This window comes from Nerophis ophidion, linkage group LG11 (assembly GCF_033978795.1).
Source record: "Nerophis ophidion isolate RoL-2023_Sa linkage group LG11, RoL_Noph_v1.0, whole genome shotgun sequence".
NCBI classification, from domain to species: Eukaryota; Metazoa; Chordata; class Actinopteri; order Syngnathiformes; family Syngnathidae; genus Nerophis; species Nerophis ophidion.
Genome location: NC_084621.1, coordinates 34,809,769 through 34,829,226, shown reverse-complemented (window position 1 = coordinate 34,829,226; position 19,458 = coordinate 34,809,769). Strand labels below are relative to the sequence as shown.

General features: G+C 39.8%; 1 protein-coding gene across 6 annotated transcripts in view; it reads right to left on the bottom strand.

Moving 5' to 3' along the window:
- LOC133561972 (solute carrier family 45 member 4-like) overlaps positions 1 to 19,458 on the bottom strand; it is a 63,821-nt gene that overhangs the window by 28,430 nt on the left and 15,933 nt on the right. For 3 of the 6 annotated variants that reach the window (XM_061915721.1, XM_061915719.1, XM_061915720.1), the window contains 4 exons: positions 17,816 to 18,171; positions 17,474 to 17,686; positions 6,055 to 6,243; positions 5,784 to 5,963 (listed from right to left, as the gene is read on the bottom strand). In XM_061915721.1, coding sequence (XP_061771705.1) covers positions 5,784 to 5,963; positions 6,055 to 6,243; positions 17,474 to 17,686; positions 17,816 to 17,981 — 748 coding nt within the window. In that variant the 5' untranslated portion in view covers positions 17,982 to 18,171. Of the gene's footprint in view, positions 1 to 5,783; positions 5,964 to 6,054; positions 6,244 to 17,473; positions 17,732 to 17,815; positions 18,172 to 19,458 lie in introns of all 6 variants that reach the window. The other 3 variants (XM_061915722.1, XM_061915723.1, XM_061915724.1) reach the window with 3 other exon arrangements.

Here is a 19,458-nt window from a genome sequence, read left to right as displayed (position 1 = left end):
TGCCAGTTTTCATAATCTATGACGGAAACTAGAAGAAGAGGAACATTGATAACAAAAAGACATTTCAAAGAATATGTACAGAACAAGTATGACAACTTTCAAAAATTATCTGAGAAATCAAAGTTAGGACAATATACACAGTGAAAATGATGCAGATGATGCATACCTTTGAGATGGTTAATGACAAACACTGTCCATTGAAACAATTTAGTAAGAAGCAAAAGAAAAATAATCAACCATGGATGACAAAAGGACTGAAATATGCTTGCAACAAAAATAATACATTATTTAGAACATTTATAGCACAAAGATCTATAGAAGCAGAAAACAAAACGTAGTACAACAAGTACAAAACGTATAAGAACAAACTCACTGGCATACTACAAACACGGAGTAACGTATATTACAGTCCATTATCAGACCGGAACAACAACAATATGAGAGTAACACGGGGCATCCTAATTAGCATTATTAAAAATGGTACTAAGAAGGATTATTCTAAGTACTTCTCAGATGGAAATGTAAAAAATTAAAATATGAACAAAGTAGTTGAAAGCTTCAATAAGTATTCTGTGACCATTGGACCAAATCTGGGGGAAGAGATTCCAGATCCCGAGTCGGTTGAGGACTTGAATGACACTGTCGACAGAAACCCCAACTCTCTGTTTCTCGAAGGAGTGACAAAGAGGAAATTATCAATATTGTGAAAAAATATAAATCCAAGACCTCAACTCAATTTAACGGCATTGACATGGCAACGATAAAAAAGGTTATAGAAGTGATTTCAGAACCTTTAACATATATTAGCAACCTATCATTTCAAACAGGCAAATTCCCAGATAAAATGAAAATAGCAAAAGTCGTACCAACTAATTAGACTGGTGAAAAACCCCAGTTTACAAACTACAGATCTGTTTCTCTACTTCCACAATTTTCTAAAATTATTGAAAAACTGTTATACAACAGATTAGACAAATTCATAAATAAAAATGAGGCACTCACAGACAACCAATACGTATACAAAGCTAACATCTCAACATCAATGGCAATAATCGAAATAACGGAGAAGATTACTAATGCTATAGATAGCAAAAAATGTGCTGCTGCAGTGGTTATGGATTTAACAAAAGCATTTGACATAATTAATCACAGTATCTTAATAAAAAAATGTGAGAGTTATGGAATCAGAGGGTTGGTCTTGAACTGGGTTAGAAGCTACGTAAACAACAGGAAGCAATACGTGAAAATAGGCGAACTCATTTCCCCAGAGCTAAACAATTGTTGTGGCGTACCTCAGGGATCAATACTTGGACTATGGCTGCAACAAATAATCGATTAAATAGAATAAAATCGATTATACAAATAGTTGGCGATTAATTTAGTCATATAAGAAGACATTTCCTGCAAAATGTGCAGCATGGACATCGCGTAGCACGGAAGGACAACATTGCTTTGGCAGCACCTGAAGAGGAGACATGGGTGAAGGGAAGAACTCACGGTACGTAACTTTTTTAAAGGCCTACTGAAATAAGATTTTCTTATTTAAACGGGGATAGCAGGTCCATTCTATGTGTCATACTTGATCATTTCGCGATATTGCAATATTTTTGCTGAAAGGATTTAGTAGCGTGGCGCAGTGGGAGAGTGGCCGTGCGCAACCCGAGCCTCCCTGGTTCAATACCCACCTAGTACCAACCTCGTCACGTCCGTTGTGTCCTGAGCAAGACACTTCACCCTTGCTCCTGATGGGTGCTGGTTGGCGCCTTGCATGGCAGCTCCCTCCATCAGTGTGTGAATGTGTGTGTGAATGGGTAAATGTGGAAGTAGTGTCAAAGCGCTTTGAGTACCTTGAAGGTAGAAAAGCGCTATACAAGTACAACCCATCATCCACGATAAAGTTCGCAACTTTTGCTTGCTAACAGAAAAGCCCTGCCTCTACCGGAAGTCGCATACGATGACGTCACATGTTGATGGCTCCTCACATCTTCACATTGTTTTTAATGGGAGCCTCCAACAAAAACAGCTATTCGGACTGAGAAAACGACAATTTCCCCATTAATTTGGGCGAGGATGAAATATTTGTGTTTGAGGATATTGATAGCGACGGACGAGAAAAAAAAGAAAGAAAAAAAAACAAAAACGTGATTGCATTGGGACGGATTCAGATGCTTTTAGACACATTTACTATGATAATTCTGGAAAATCCCTTATCTTTTTAATGTGTTGCTAGTGTTTTAGTGAGTTTAACAGTACCTGATAGTCGGAGGTGTGTGTCCACGGGTGTGTTGACGCGCAGTGTCTCAGGGAAGTCGACAGCAGCTTTATGGGCGGCACAGGCTCAGCTGATCTCCGGTAAAAAGCGACTTTTTACCAAAATGTTCTCACCGAAACTTGCTGGTTGACATTCGGTCGGGATCCATGTTCACTGTGATCCATAGTAAAGTTTCACCTCCGTGAATTTTAAACAAGGAATCACCGTGTGTTTGTGTGGCTAAAGGCTTAAGCTTCCCAACTCTATCTTTATCTTTTGACTTCTCGAATATTAATTGAACAAATTGCAAAGGATTCAGCAACACAGATCTCCAAAATACTGTGTAATTATGCGGTTAAAGCAGACGACTTTTAGCTGTGTGTGTGCGCAGCGCTCATATTTCCTAACAGCCCGTGACGTCAAGCGCACACGTCATCATTATGCGACGTTTTCAAGAAAAAACTCCCGGGAAATTTAAAATTGCAATTTAGTAAACTAAAAAGGCCGTATTGGCATGTGTTGCAATGTTATTATTTCATCATCGATATATAAACTATCAGACTGCGTGGTGGGTAGTAGTGGGTTTCAGTAGGCCTTTAAGTGTATAGTCCAAGTATATTGATCCGTTGTGTCCGTCTTTGTGTGTTTTTAATCTTTTGTTAACAAGGAGATTTTTTTTGAGGAAGCACAGCAAAAACTGTTGAGTATTAACTTTTAGAGTGTTAGGAACGTTTTGGATAGTGTGACGTCTTCATTTTCTGTGTTGTTATGAGTGGCAACAGGCATCCATAAGGTCAGTTTTTTTGTGAGTAACGATAACGTTATGTTTTTGTTGCAACGTGGGGCTGATAATGTGTCTCTGGCACATTTGACTCTGTTTTGAGAGAGAAAACGCACGTTTACCAATTTCGAAATAAACGTAAGGGACAGAAATATCTTAGGTTGGTTTCATAATGGATCAATAAAGCTATATAAATCTATTTAGACTTGAGTGACGCTTTAGTATAACTAAACGTTATGAATTTGCTGGAATATTTCATGCTATTGTTCAGAGGTAGCCTAAAGTGAATCCTTTATTAATCAGAACAGAAACGTGTACTATATCTGATCCAGTTCTGATCTGATGAGTTACATTTCTGTGTTGTTATTGGTGTATTCTGCAACTCCAATGTCCATTTATTTAATTTAGCTGTTTTTTAATGTGGTGGCGTATTTGTCTTTTACGTCAGAAATGATTAATTAAATCAACTGGGTATGTATTGAGTTACATGTAAATGATGCTACTATGTACGTTCATAATATGGTTTCTCTCATTTCAGAAAGAAACAAGCCAGCATTAGCGACTTGGTACAAAGGAAGGTCTGCACACCACGGCAAGCGGCTGCACTGAGTGATGCTATCCTGAATATGTTAGTAACATGAGGCGACTATCAATGGTGGAGGATGAAGGTTTTAGACAAATGATTCACGTCCTCAACCCTGGTTACACTCTTCCCTCGAGGAACCATTTTACCAAACTGATGGGGAGGAAGTACGAGCAGACATTCAATGCAGTGTAGACTGCATTGAATGAGCAAAATTTTGCTCATTGAATGAGCAAAATTGCTCTCACTACTGATGTGTGGACAAGTGTAGCCACTGAAGCCTACCTTGGCAATACATGCCATTACATTGGAGACGAATGGAACATGAAGTCAATCTGCCTTACGACCATGCCACTAAAGGAAAGACATTCAGCATCCAACATTGCAGAATGGTTTGAATAGGTAATAGCCAGGTTTTGAAATTCCCCTAAGAAAAATTATTGCTATTGTGCAGGACAATGGTGCACTTTATAAAAAAAATAACATTTTTGTAACACTTGCCTTGTTTTATTTGGCAAGTCGACAGGACATGGTGCCAGTATGCTGACTTTTTAAAATAAAGTATTGGAAGGGATAGAAATGTAGTTTGTCTCTTTTATCCGATTATTAATCGATTAATCGAAGTAATAATCTACGAATTAATCGATTATCAAATTAATCGTTAGTTGCAGCCCTAACTTGGACCAAAATTGTTCAATCTTCATATGAACATTTGTAAAGTTACAAAGGACTTAAAGTTAGTATTATTTGCAGATGATACAACTGTGTTTTGTTCAGGAGAGAACACAAACAAGCTAATACAAACAATAACATAAGAAATAAACAAATTTAAATTATGGTTTGACAAAAACAGAATATCTTTGAATCTCAGTAAAACTCTAATAATGTTGTTTGGTAACAGTAGAAGGGAAAGTTAAACACAAATACAAATAGACAGAGGAGACATTAAAAGGGTAAAATAAAACACATTTTAGGGTATAATAATAGATGATCAAATTAACTGGAAACCTCATGTAAAAAATATACAACATAAAGTAGCAAGAAACATGTTCATATTGAATAAAGCATAACATGTTCTGGACCAAAATCCACTTTATATTCTCTATTGCTCGCTAGTGTTACCGCTAGTTATTGTGTAGAAATATGGGAAAACAACTGCAAATGCGCGTACAACACTTAAAACCAGTATGTGGAATTAAATTATGGAATGGATTAACCAAAGAAATAAAACAAAGCACCAATATTATCCAGTTAAAGAGACTGTTCAAACCACAAGTGTCACAAAGTACAAAGAAGAACAATTATGACTAACATCTTGAACGTTTTTTTTGGTGGAGAACTTGATATAATGATTATTTTTATTTTTTCCTTACTGTGGTATTTTTATTATTTATTTATTTACTGTCATGTTACAAACCGAGAACAAGAAAATTGGATAAATTTGCTATGATATGAAAAGGGGTATGATTAAATAAGCTCTGCTTCTTCCTACTACTTTTCAGACGTGCTGTAATGAAACAAATGGCAATATGTGATGCATTACATTGTAACGTATGCATGTTTGAAACAAACTGGAACTCAACTGAACTGTTTTCTTAGACTTCCTTTTTTTTACTGTTATTCAAATTTGAACTTTACAGTACAGATAAGAAATACATTTTGTTGCATTAGCTCATGGTAGTGCAGGATAAAAAAGCAATAAGGTGCAAATATAAATAAATAGATTACTGTAGAGATAAATATATTGCACTTTTGCATATGCATCCACATGTATGTTATATTGTCTTTATATTCCAGCGAGTTAATCCATTTTTGGGGGGAATTGAGGGGATTATTTTAATGCGTTCAAGAGTCTTACGGCCTGAGGGAAGAAGCTGTTGCAGAACCTGGAGATTCTGCTACAAAGGCTGCGGAACCTCTTACTCAAGTCCAGCAGTGAAAATCTACATGTAAATCTATAATGATATGTGTTTAATATTGTTGTGTATCTGGAACAGATTCATTGGATTTACATATTGTCCTGTACAAAAAATAGTTTTGGTGTTTGTACGATTCTGTTTTTATCTGACCTATTGGAACAGGAAACATGTCTGTTGTGTCTTACCTCTGGGTCAACATAACTCAACAGACATTCAATTAGAATGTTCTCTCCTGCATTCAACCCTTACCTGAAGAAAAGGTGTGGATATTTAGGGCTATATCTTGCTCCTCTGTGACTGCCACATCTAAAAGATAAGCTCTGATTGGTCCATCACACGCATCAGCACTAAAGTCCAGCACCACCACTCCCAAAACTGTAAGAGCGATACCTATTGGCTGGCTTCCCACATGATCACCGATGGATAGGCCTTTAAAAAACACATCCCAAAAATGATAAGCCTGGGGTTAGTCTCTATTCACATGGAAATTAGATTTTCGATCAATTAACTTTCCACTCACCAATTAATGATCCGTTTAAAAACAGCGCCATACCCAGCAAGACACCAACACACAGGGCAAGTATGAACGGCCTCCTGCGGCCCAAGCGCAGCGTACATCTGTCGCTGGCTGAGCCCATCACAGGTGTGAGGAGAAGACCCAGGACAGGACTGAGGAACCATGTCAAACTGTAATATTGCTCAGGAAGGCCTGAAACAAACACACATACACAATACAGTCAATTCATTCAAAGGAAGAAAGTCATAGGACAGGAAACAGTTGAATTCGACAAGAGAACCTTGTTTACAACTTCAGTCTCCGAGACAAGGCAATCATATTCAGCAGTACCTTTGGTATTTTAATCAAAGTAATACAATTTTTTTTTTAAATCTATGAATCACTTCTTTATGAGGCAATTTTGAGCAGTTAGCTAAGAAATAATCCTATTTGAAACATTCCTGTCACGTGTTGACATACACTGAATAAGTCACTGGAGGCTAGAGGTAAACAGGTATTTTGTTACATTTTACTGACAAGTTTTTTCATGTAAAGCATATAAAAAAACAAAGTGTAGATAACGTGAACCGATGATGATAGAGTATGAGTCAACAATAAAAACACTTTCTTGTGGTATTTTATGTTTTGGTGTACACTTTGCTCTACAGTCACATTTATTACATTTTTTATCCAACAGTCAGAAAAGAGGGAACTCGTTATACCGTCACCTTAACCAATAACATTGAGATGATCTATTAATAGCACATAAATACTCAATACAATGAGACTTACGTATGCACTGTGCTCACATTGGCACATCCTAAGTGAGCAAAACAACAAAAACATTTTCCATCCCTTCTAGAGAAAAGTAGCTTTGTTTTCATCTGTATTGGATTCCAAGCAAGTCAGTCGGTTGGTTCTCACGGGAAGAACGCATTACCCACGCTGCCTTCCTCCTCTGAGGTCTTCACTCCTCTCCTAAGTCAACATACCAGCAGCTACACTTTCACAGCATGGTAGACGCCAAACAAAGACACTTCTGAGTTTGCTCTTTGGTTTTGAGCGGGAACTTTTCACATACGAACCCTTTGGTGGTTAACAAAATGTGGTATTTTTTAGTATGTTTGAGTGGGGCTCTTAAGTCATTCATACAGTGCATGTTATTGCCAACAGAGACATGAACTATTTGGACTAAGTCAAAAAATGTGTCCATTTGGAGTTGAGACTGGCAACCAGAAATTATCGCAAAGTGAAACCAACCTCTAAGAAAAGGGCATAAAAACTGATTACAACAAGGGTTCATCGGGGCTTAATTTGTCCATTGAAGAGGGGCCCGGGGAACACTCAAATATTAACACTGAATTAATTATATTACTCTTGATTTTATTTTTTTTCAATAATTATATCTAACCTACCTACAGTTTAACAGGATACACCTTGTCAAATGATATGAATACATGTGTTAATAGCAAACATTATTATAAAGGCTTAGGTCAGGCTGATGACAAAAAATAAATACTAATCAAATGTAGGCTTGGGCGGATATTCGATAATTAACCGACAATAAATGAAAATCAAAGTTGATAAGTTTTTCGGTGTCGATAAATCACCATGGATAAGTTTCAAAAGCATTTATGCATTTTGGCGCTTTTAGCAGCTACGCACATTTGTACCATAACGAAATAAAAAGAAGGGGGTGGATTATCTTGTCCACACTAAGTGTCTTTGACTATTTGTTAAGTGACGCGAGGCTGCTGGCCAGCTAGCATCATACATTAAAAAAATGAAACTTTTACTGAGATTTTATTATAGAAACAAGTCTTGCTTTTCTTTTACTGTGAAACAGAAATTGATGGAAACAACATTTTTACCTGTTATTGACTATGGAGATGTGTTGTACATGAATGCTACTGCTGGTTGTCTCCACAAGCTGGATAGTGTGTACCACGGGGCACTGAGATTCATCACTAACTGCGCTCCCTTTACTCACCATTGTGTCTTATACTCAATGGTTAACTGGACATCTTTATGTGCTCGACGCCTCAATCATTGGTATGGTTTCATCTACAAAACAATTCTGGGTTTCAACCTATCTTATCTATCTTGTCTTTTAACAAAAAAACAAGGTAGTCACAATCTTCGTTCAATGAATGTTCTGCAATTTGTCATCCCCTAAGTAAGAACTGAACTGGGCAAGAAAGCATTTAGGTTTACAGCACCAAAGGCTTGGAATAACCTACAATCGAATATTCAACTTCAAACCCTTGTTACATTGAATGGGTTTAAAAACAGTAAACAACACATAAAACATCACATTTACAACATTAAAACTTGCTCACATGACAAATGTGCATACAGACAAGGTAGACTGCAATCCTTTCACAGAAGCTTTACAGGGGCCTTCCAGCCGATCGAATGCCCTCTGGGTTTTATAGGTAGAGCAAAAAATCCTGGGTCTTTTAGTGTTAATGTAACCTTGCTGCTGCCCTCTTGGCCAGGTCTCCCTTGGAAAAGAAATCTTTGATCTCAATGGGATTTTACCTGGTTAAATAAAGGCTAAATAAAAATGAAATAAAAAAATAAAACAGTGCAACTAGTTTGCACGTAACAGCTAACATGGACCAAATGATGACAAAACCAAATTCCACTGCACCAATGTGGGAATATTTCAGTTCAAACCTTTGGAACAATATAAGCCTATCAACACCGAGAAGCCAGTTTGCCGAATGTGCACAACTACAACAAACCTGCACGGCCACTTGAAACACAACAACCAATCGACAGTCCACACTCACTTCACACTCCCTTTGCCTTTGGTACACAAGCCAGGTCAGTTTAAACCTGTGTTAATTTTGTTGACTAAAAATTTCCGTCTTAATTATCATCAACAACCTATTTTCCCCTGACTAACATACGACGATAATGAGCCAAACCAAAGCCCGTTGACAAAAACAATGACAAAATAAATTGACAATTTAATCGACGGGAATAATTTACCAAAAAAAATACAATCATGTTTAATTTTGTCTTTAGGTGGGTGGGACGAGTTATGAATCTATCCAATCATAGGAGCTAGCAGGGGAGGGTTGGGGGTATATTACGGCGGGGATCCAATCAGAACTACAACTACGAACAAACGGTGTTTTAGATTTTTCACAAAAATGGGAAAGAATTCCACCTGAAAATCTTCAAAAATTGGTCTTCACAGTTCTCAAACGTTTACTGAGTGTTGTTAAAAGGAAAGGCCATGTAACACAGTGGAAAAAAATTACCCTGTGCCAACGTTTTTTCACTGTGTTGCTGCCATTAAATTCTATGTTAATGGTAATTTGCAAAAATAGATTAAGTTTCTCATTTCAAACAAATATCTTGTCTTTGCAGTTTATTCAATTGAATTTGGGTTATGAATGATTCACAAATCATTGTATTCGGTTTTTATTCATGAATTAAACAACGTGCCAACTTCACTGGTTTTGTGTTTTGTATTTATTGAAATATTAATGGAGTGCAGGTCTTGTGAATTTAGTTTTTGAGATGCTCTGCAATAATAATTACTATAAGTGCTTTTAACAGGCTCCAGCGACCCCCCGCAACCCCGAAAGGGACAAGCGGTAGAAAATGGACGGATGGATGGATGGATGGAAAAGTGCTTTTTAGACAACTTCAAAGATGTGTTGTCTGCCATAGTTTATATTTTAGTTGACAAAATTGTCTGTAATTTTAGTCGACTAAAATGTTGAGGAATATTGTTGACTAAAACTTGACTAAAACTAAATTATTTAGATGACTAAATATGACTAAAACACAGTACATTTTCATCAAAAGACTGTGACCTAAACTTAATTAAAATAGCAGTCAAAATGAACACTGGTTTGAGCAAAACAGTGTGCACTCACAGAAACTGTGGTTAATTACATTGCCAAAGACATGCTACCATTCAATACTGTTATAAAACTATTTAAAAAAATAAAATAAAAAATGTAAATGTTGTCAAATTGTCATGTTATGTTGGTGTTCCTCACTCGGAATCTGCCAAACTTATTTAAGTTTTGCTTATGACCTGTTGATGCATCTGTTTAAACTGTAGTGTTCATTTTATTACTTTTGCACTTTACTTTAAGAAGGCCTTAACTTGTCAGTTACAACTCTACCTCTGCCTACGTGTTTAATAAAAGTGCAAATTTTTTTTATCAATACTTTATTTAGCTAATTAATTTACTGTCATGGTTGTAGAGAGAGAGAGAATAAATGGTAATTGGGTTATACTTGTATGGCGCAATTCTACCTTCAAAATACTCAAAGCGCTTTGACACTATTTCCACATTCACACACTGATGGCGGTGCTGAAATGCAAGGGCCTAACCACAGGACACAACAGACGTGACTGTCAGACCGTGGACTTGGGGGTGTGTTTTTCTGTAAGGCAAAGGAAAGTTAGCGCGGGCAAGACGTGAATGTAAGTACATATTTATTTATAACACTAACAAACTACAAAAAAAGGACGCAAACAAAAGGAGAGCACAATGGCGGAGAACAAACTTGACTAATGAAAACAAAAACTAGCACAAAAGCATAACTATGGACAAAAAACAAAACTCTATAACTGTGACATAAAAACCAAAAACTTACGTGGCATCGGCAGGAGAAAAACTATGGACAGTATGAGTGACAGGCAGGGCATGGCATGAAGTAGAGGTAAAGTCGCCAGACTGACTCCCTGGCAACTTTCGGTTTAAATAATAGACATGATAACTGAAAACAGGTGTGTGACAGATGAGACAGGTTCGTGACATGAAGACAGGTGAAAACTAATTGGTTGCCATGGTGACAAAACAAACAAAAGTGCTCAAAACAAAACCGAACATGACTAAAACAAAACATGATCACACAGACATGACAGAGCCCCTCCCTTAAGGACAGATACCAGAAGTCCATAAAAATAAAAACAAAACAATGATCAATAGTCATGGGAGGGCGGTAGGGGGTCATGGCGGTGGGTCGCCAGACCACGTATCCCCGTATCCACCGTGGCAGAGTTAGGTGGCGGCAGCGCGTAGAGGACGGCTGTACCTGACGAGGTGGGCGACTCGGGAAGGTCCATATCCGTGGCCGACGAGAAGGTCGGCGCACTTGGCGTGACGGTTGACCACGTAGCGGCCACATATGTGGCCGACGAGGAGGCGGACGCGTCGACATCATGGCAGGCGACGAAGCTTGGCGTGGTGCGTCAGGCGGTGGGTCTTGGCGTGGCGGGTCTTGGTGTCGAACTGCTACTGGCGGCACTGGAGCTTGGCGGCGTGGAGCTGCTACTGGCGGCACTGGAGCTTGGCGGCGTGGAGCTGTTACTGGCGGCACTGGAGCTTGGCGGCGTGGTTCAGGTACTGGCGGCACTGGAGCTTGGCGGCGTGGTGCCGGTACTGTCGGCAGTGGAGCTTGGCGTGGTGCAGGCACTGGCGGCACTGGAGTTTGGCGTGGTGCAGGCACTGGAGCTTGGCGTGGTGCAGGCACTGGGGCCCGGCGTTGTGCAGGCACTGGGGGCCGGCTTGGTGCAGGCACTGGAGCTTGGTGTGGAGTTGGTGCTAGCTGTGGACTTGGTGCTAACCATGGACTTGGACTTGGTGCTAGCCGTGGACTTGGAGCTAGCCGTGGACTTGGACTTGGTGCTAGTCGTGGACTTGGTGCTAGCCTGGGACTTGGTGCTAGCCTTGGACTTGGTGCAAGCTTTGGAGCAGCGAAAAGTGCTAGCCGTGGTGCAGCTAGCCGTGGTGCAGGTCGTGGTGCTAGCCATAGTGCAGCTAGCTGTGGTGCAGGTGGAGGTGGCCTAGCTGGGGGTTGCGGCTTGGCAGGCCGAAAGACCGATGGTGGTGGCCGGACCGGTGGGGGTGGCCGGACCGGAGTTAGCGGCTTAGCAGGCCGAAAGACTGGTGGTGGTGGCCGGACCGGAGGTTGTGGCTTAGAAGGCCGAAAGACCGGTGGTGGCCGTGCTAGAGGCTGTAGCTTGGCATGTCGCTGAGCGACCCCACCTGAACAGCTCCCAACCCTGGCCCCCCCCTCAAGGAGCGGATACCAGACGCACTCCCCGCGGCCTGGAACTATCTTTTGGGGTGGGTGTAGGGAGGTCAGGAGGGGGGAAGAATCCTCCCCTTTAAATTGTCCAAAAAGTATTTTTGTTTCTACCTGGGATCGAATGGGTGAAAAAAAAGAAAAAGAATTCCGAAAAAAAAATCCTGGTCCTTTACGTCATCCACTGACTGTGGCGTGACATTGGCCTGGGGAAGCCGGGCAGCCTGTAGCCAAATTCCGCCCGGAGGGTGAGGATCGACGCGTCCTCTCTGCTCGCGGAAGTCTTTCCTGACGTCCTTCGTATGGGGCGGTGCTTCCGGGACTGCGGTGACGCGGCGCTGATTGGCACCAGTTTGCTGGTCGGACCCCACATGAGATCCCTGCGCTCCGTGGGGGAATAGCGCAGCGTCTCTTCCTCCATTGCGCGCAGTACCGCCCAAGAAGCCTCATCCAACTCGTCCAACTCTCTTGCGGAAAAACTGGTTGGTCGCTGGCAACTTTCTGTCAGACCATGGAGTTGGAGGTATGTTTTTCCGGAAGGCAAAGGAAAGTTAGCGCGGGCAAGACGTGAATGTAAGTGCATATTTATTTATAACACGAACAAACTACAAAAAAGGAAGCAAACAAAAGGCGCGCACAATAGCGGAGAACAAATTGACTTATGAAAAAAAAAATAGCACAAAGGCAGAACTATGGACAAAAAACAAAACTCGATAACTGTGACATAAAAAACAAAAACTTACGTGGGATGGGCAGGAGGGAAACTATGAACAGTATGAGTTACAGGCAGGGCATGGCATGAAGTATAGGTAAAGTCGCCAGACTGACTCCCAGGCAACTTTCGGTTTAAATAATAGACATGATTAGTGAAAACAGGTGTGCGAGTGCAAAATGTGAGACAGGTGGAGAAGTGACATGAGGAGAAGTGAAAACTAATTTGTTGCTATGGTGACAAAAAAATCAAAAGTGCACAAATAGTCCAAAAACAAAACCGAACATGACTAAAACAAAACATGATCACACAGACATGACAGTGACTAGGAAGCCAGGGATCGAACCCGTAACCCTCAGGTCGCTAGCACTGCCACTCTACCGACCGAATCACACTGTCCCATTATGTTAGTTGGCTTACATCCGTACACTCTGCCTGTATTCAGTTATTGTCCACTACCTAAAATGTCAGTCAACGCCAGTTTCACTGACTACTGCCCTGTGGCTAAACTGATCCCCAAGAACTGCTTTGAGAAACAGGTTTGAAGGCACCTTATTTTGATTCTGCTCCCTGCTCTATAGGTTAACACTAGTTTGCTTACAAGGATAACAGATTGCCACATGCAATACATACCATATGTGTGTGGATTGTAGGTTTGCTTTTTAATAAAATTTTTCCACACGGAGTGGTGTCTAAAATGACGAATCTGGGTCCGACTACGACAAAGTGCAGCTGGTTCCTGAACTTCCTGAGTGATCGCCTCCAGAGGGTGAGAGTAGGCCCAAACATTTCCTCAACAATCAGCTTCAGCACCAGCACCCCACAAGGCTGTGTGCTGAGTATCTAACCTACACGCTCAACACCCAAGACTATACCCACCCAGCAATACGGTGATCAAGTTTGTGGACGACACTAAAATGCTGGGGAGATGGATCAGCATACAGGGACCAAGTGGTACGCCTAAGCAAGTGTTTTAAGGACAAAAACCTGGCACCAAACACTGCCAAGACAAAGGAACTGCTCATCGAATACAGAAGGATAAAGGAAGACATTCAGTCACTCCTGATTGATAAGCACTGTGTGAAGGAATATCCAACTTCCACTTGCTGGGCATTCATTCTGTTCAAGGAAGAGCTTACCTGGATCATGAACACTATGGCAACAGTTAAAAAAGTACTAACTCCTCAGGAAGAAGAATCTACATCAAAAACTGTTGCTGTCTGTTTACCACTCTTCAGTAGAGACTATGCTGAAATTAAGCATGAGTGTGTTATGCCAGATGCACAGTGTCTGAGAAGAGGACAGAGTCGATACTTTCACTACCCAGAAAACTGTCACTTCCTTCCTCACACTCAGGACAAACTGTTTTAAATCAGTATTCTCAGGGCTCCATTACACTCCGGACATGACATTTTTAAACTTTTGGAATGATGCGGAATGTACAGGCAAATCAAAACAGACTAAATCACATTTTTATCCTCAGGCCATAACTGCACTCAACACAAAACAAAGTTGTGTATAAAATGTGCAATTTGTCTTGTGACGGTTGTAGTATTACCATTTCAGTGCAATAACTTTGTGCAATAAGAAATGATGCAATATGACTTTAGAATGTTTCAAGCTGTTTCATTGTGTTTTGGTGCTCACTTGTCACTGAAAGTTTGTATTGCATTTTCGTTGTACAAAGTACAATGACAATAAATCCGAATTCTGATTCTGATTTTTAAATGCAACACTGGCCTGGACAGGGTTAAGACCATTTAAAGATTCTCCCGTTAAAAATATTTGAAAAAATTTGATTGATCTATTTTTTTCCAAAGTTGTCCCACAATCTAGTCAAATTGAGGCCCTTTCGCCTGAAAGTCATTGTCAACAGATGCATGTTTACCACCTGCCAGGGGATGAAAGGTACACTACACTACAAATCTATAGTAAAACCACAAGACCACACGAAAAGAAACAAACTGCACCTGCTTTACGGAGATTCATGAAGATTTGAACTAACACTGAAAAGCTGTATATCGAGAAAATAAAACGGCTTCCTCCATTTGATTTCTTCCTATAATGCTGACACAGGGAAAGAAGGTGAGACAGAAATGTGCTGTGCTGGACATTCTTGACATACCAGGAAAAAATGCTTTTGTTCACTTTTCTATTGACATAGCTCATAGCCAGCTATTGCGGGGCATGCAGGTTAGTTACATGACAGTGTTGCAACACGTGCTATGACAGTGCTGTTTCCAAACCTTTTCGCTTTTGCATGTTTTTTCGCCTCATTTAAACCAGCTGCTCTAAATGATCGATACAAACTATGAAATAAACGTGTGTGAGGCATCAGTCTTGACTTGACTTACAGTAACATAGGAAACATGGATGACAATTGGTTACTTGGTAAACAGTGTAAACAGAGCCTTTCACATGCATTGAACCAATAGTAAACATCTGCTTTTACATACAGCAAGAGTGTTTACTCTCTGATTGCATAACTGAGACACGAAGGGGACACGGATATGGAGCTAAAAAGGATCAAAAGTTTTGTATTTAAAAAAACTCATTCTGAAACTGAAAAATAAAGTTTTGATGTAGATTTTTTGAAAATACTCTGCATCAGTGTACTCAAAGTAAAAATAAATGCAAATATTTTATATTCAGGTTGTAGATCATTCGGGTTTACTCTGATTTATTTTTAATACATTATTTAAATCTTCACATTTCATATATTTTAATAATTATTTGTTGGATTCAAGTCTTATTTTTTCCAGGTTCCTTTTTTTCCTGTTAAATATCATTCTGATTCAGATTTAGACTTGTCTGGATTTCTGAATTGGGGTGTTTGATCAAATGAGAGGTGTGGAATCATGACGGACAGCTTCGCAAAAACATAAGGGGTGTCGTCCCCTTTTGTGTTGTTTTCATAGGATGTACACTAATGTAATCCATCAATCTATTTTCTACCGCTTGTCCCTTTTGGGGTCGTGGGAGGTGCTGGAGCCTATCTATTTAGTGATTTGGTTTTGTGTATAAAGCCAAGACAGGCACAACATCAAATTAACGACACAAAATTAATACGAAATAACTTTCTTTATTCAAACTGTGATTATGTAACGATAAGCTACAATTTTAGCCAATAATTTGTCTTGTCTCCTTGTCTCATGTCCTTTAGCCTCATTTATATTAGCATTCTAAATTATACCTGCATGTTGAGCATCTGTCCTCCTATTCTTCATTACGGTATATATTTCACACATTATTCTATATTTCACATATTTTCCCCACTTACTGCCACTCATTCTCACTCTCTATCTCTGGCGTCTCGTATTAGATGCCGAGCCGACACAGTGTAGAGAGCATCCATCCATCCATTTTCTACCGCTTATTCCCTTTTGGGGTCGCTGGCGCCTATCTCAGCTACAATCGGGCGGAAGGCGGGGTACACCATGGACAAGTCGCCACCTCATCGCAGGGCCAACACAGATAGACAGACAACATTCACACTCACATTCACACACTAGGGCCAATTTAGTGTTGCCAATCAACCTATCCCCAGGTGCATGTCTTTGGAAGTGGGAGGAAGCCGAGTACCCGGAGGGAACCCACGCATTCACGGGGAGAACATGCAAACTCCACACAGAAAGATCCCGAGCCTGGATTTGAACCCAGGACTGCAGGAACTTCGTATTGTGAGGCAGACGCACTAGAGCATACCTACCACAAATATGTCTATTGTGGGGAGCTGGGAGACAATTGAGAGATTCATGCAGACACAAATAGGCAACTGTTACAAAATGAGCCCAAAATCACTTATAATAATGAATTTGGCAACATTGGTTTACTTGTCTCATCGTACACAGCTATGGTGTGTTCAAGGACGGCTAAAAAAAGTTGAAAAAAATAAAAGCTTGGCGAAGTACAGTAAAACAAAAAAACATAAACATGCTAAAACAGCGAGTTTTTCTAACAGCATATTATTTTTACAATAAAATAATTGCGGCCGCGGTTTGGCGGTCGGGGACCTCTGATGTCACCTACACAAAAGTGGTGAGTTGAATTGTTTTAGTCGCCACATTCACACTTTCCCTAGGTGAAAGTGCCCAACAAGAAAACGGGCCAAAAGTCTGAAATTGTGAAAAAAAAAGATTTGAATCCAGAAACAGAAAAATCGAAAATAAAACTAAATTAAAACTGTAAAACCATATTTGAGTTAAAAAAAAATTGACTCAAAAATCTAGATATAGGAAAGTCAAAAATGAAAAAAATATTGAAAAGAATTACCGGAGTGAATCATAAATGTATTAAACTTGAAAAAAAATATGTGTGCACCTATTTTTCTTTTGAACACACTGCTATTTTTCAGTTTTAAAAGTAAAAAAAACAAACATTTTGGCCATCATTTAATTCAATACACATGTCAAACTTAGGAATTGGTGTAGTGTGTATTGCATCACATTATTAATCACTTGGTGTTTTCACTATTTAACGACCTGTTAGCTTGCAAAGAACAATATTTGATTACTTGAGCTTAAAAAGGATGCTTCATTACTTCGAACTTAGAGTCTTAGAACAGAGACTTGTTTTTGTTGCAAGCATGTGTATGCTTAATAACTTGGAGGGCAACTAATTTAAATTGAGTGGTGAGGCTTTCAAATTAATGCTTTTATGTCTTCTTACCTATCTGGAGAAGCACCGGTGTGACCAAGGCAGTTTCCATGGCGTAGCAGAACTCCCGGCCAAACATCACTGCTCCGTGCATTACCCAGCGGTGCTTAGGGATCTGCCTACGTACGTCCTCGTCCGCTGCTTCTTCTGCATCTTTCTCGCTCTTGCAGTCGTTTGCATTTTCCATCGGTTTTCTCTTCGCTGGAGCTGCCACTTCTCCCATTCCTGCTTCTCAATATAACTTTGTACAGTTAAACTGTGATTGACACCCTAGGTAGGAATATAAAACATTTGTAGTTTTATTTCTATCAGTCAAAAAGTCTAATCTACAGTCAACATTGATGGAGGGCACACCTGGAACTTCCTGATAGTAAAAAGGTGATCCTGTCCATTGTGCTCTTTGCTTGCAGAAGAAACGATTCAAATGTCTCATGGCAATTAAAATCCAGCTCCAGTAAGGGATAATGGGTGTATATTTATATAATAATTTCGCCACACCTGGTGTGTGTGCGACAGTCATTGGTACTTTCACTTTATAAGTGTGTGTGTGTGTTTGTGTGGTAGTCAAAGTTCAGTTTTACAGTTATTCTGTAACTCAAATTAGTTTCTGGAGGGGCGTCTGAAGATTTTGGATTGCACAAATTTGAGTGTGCAAGTCAGCAGTGTGTCCAGGAGTGCCAAAGGGTGCTTGAAGCTTGACTCATGGCAACCTGTATAGAAACAGACAAAACATTGCATTGCATAGACACCCACTAATTATTTGAGGCTATCATCTTTCATATGCTGAATTTCTGTTCCGGTGCAAAATCAGTTATTTCCTGCACTTAAAAGTATCTCACAAAAGCGAGTACATCCACCACATTTCAGCAAGCATCTTTATAGTATATTTCCAAAAGACTATTCTATACAAATGAACCATGGATGTACTTTAGAGCAGTGAGTGTACAGTTTGTATGTCTGTACTACATACAGCAGAGGTGTGGACTCGAGTCACATGACTTGGACTCAAGTCAGACTCGAGTCATGAATTTGATGACTTTAGACTCGACTTGACAAAATGTAAAAAGACTTGCAACTCGACTTAGAATTTAACATCAATGACTTGTGACTTTACTTGGACTTTAGCCTTTTGACTTGCTACTTTCCCCAAAACCTAAAGATTAAAAAGTTATTCAGGAGCGCTCCGTATCTTCCATCGTGTACATGTGTGTGTCTGGCAGCGTGTGTGCTGCTTGTCAGTAAAACAGCCAATCAAATTGCAGAAAAACCAACCAAGAAGAGCTCTCAAACAACGCGCCAGTGAGGAAAAATGATATCATAAATAGTTTCGTTCGGGTATCAAAACTACAACTTGGTCAACAAAAAACGAATTGCACTATGCAAAGCATGCGGTTCGAAGATTACAGACGGAGACGCAACTTCCAACTTCGTTTGATATTTGAAGATGCACAAAGAAGTGTAAGTTTTGAATGTAAGCTAACAATTATTGGCTGGGTAACGTAACTTTTATTTGCTGTGTAATTAAATCAGTGAGGCTCTAAACTCACTGCTAACGTTGTAACCATAGACATCTTATAAATAGACACAGCATCGAGCGCTACTGCCTCCTGACGCTGACGAGACGCGGGGCCGCCATCTTGGAGTGGTGATCCGCTCCACTCAGTGCAATTCATTTGGCAGGAGCAATGAACTGTCAACGCATTTAATTCATCGTACCTCACTGAATACCACTGATTTTCACACGTTTTTTGTCATACGTGTAGCTATGATAAAGGACACATGTTTTGGCATGTTTTATTATTCATAGTTTGCTTAACAGTAATAAAATATTCTGATATGCTATAAGTGACCAGACGTCCGAGATCAAAACTGGGAATATAATCCCAGGATAGGGGGGAAAAAACGGTCAGCTATTTTTAAATTGAAGAAACAATATGATTAGGTTATATGTACATGCGTATATCCTACATAAACATTGTATGTACATTAGATATCTA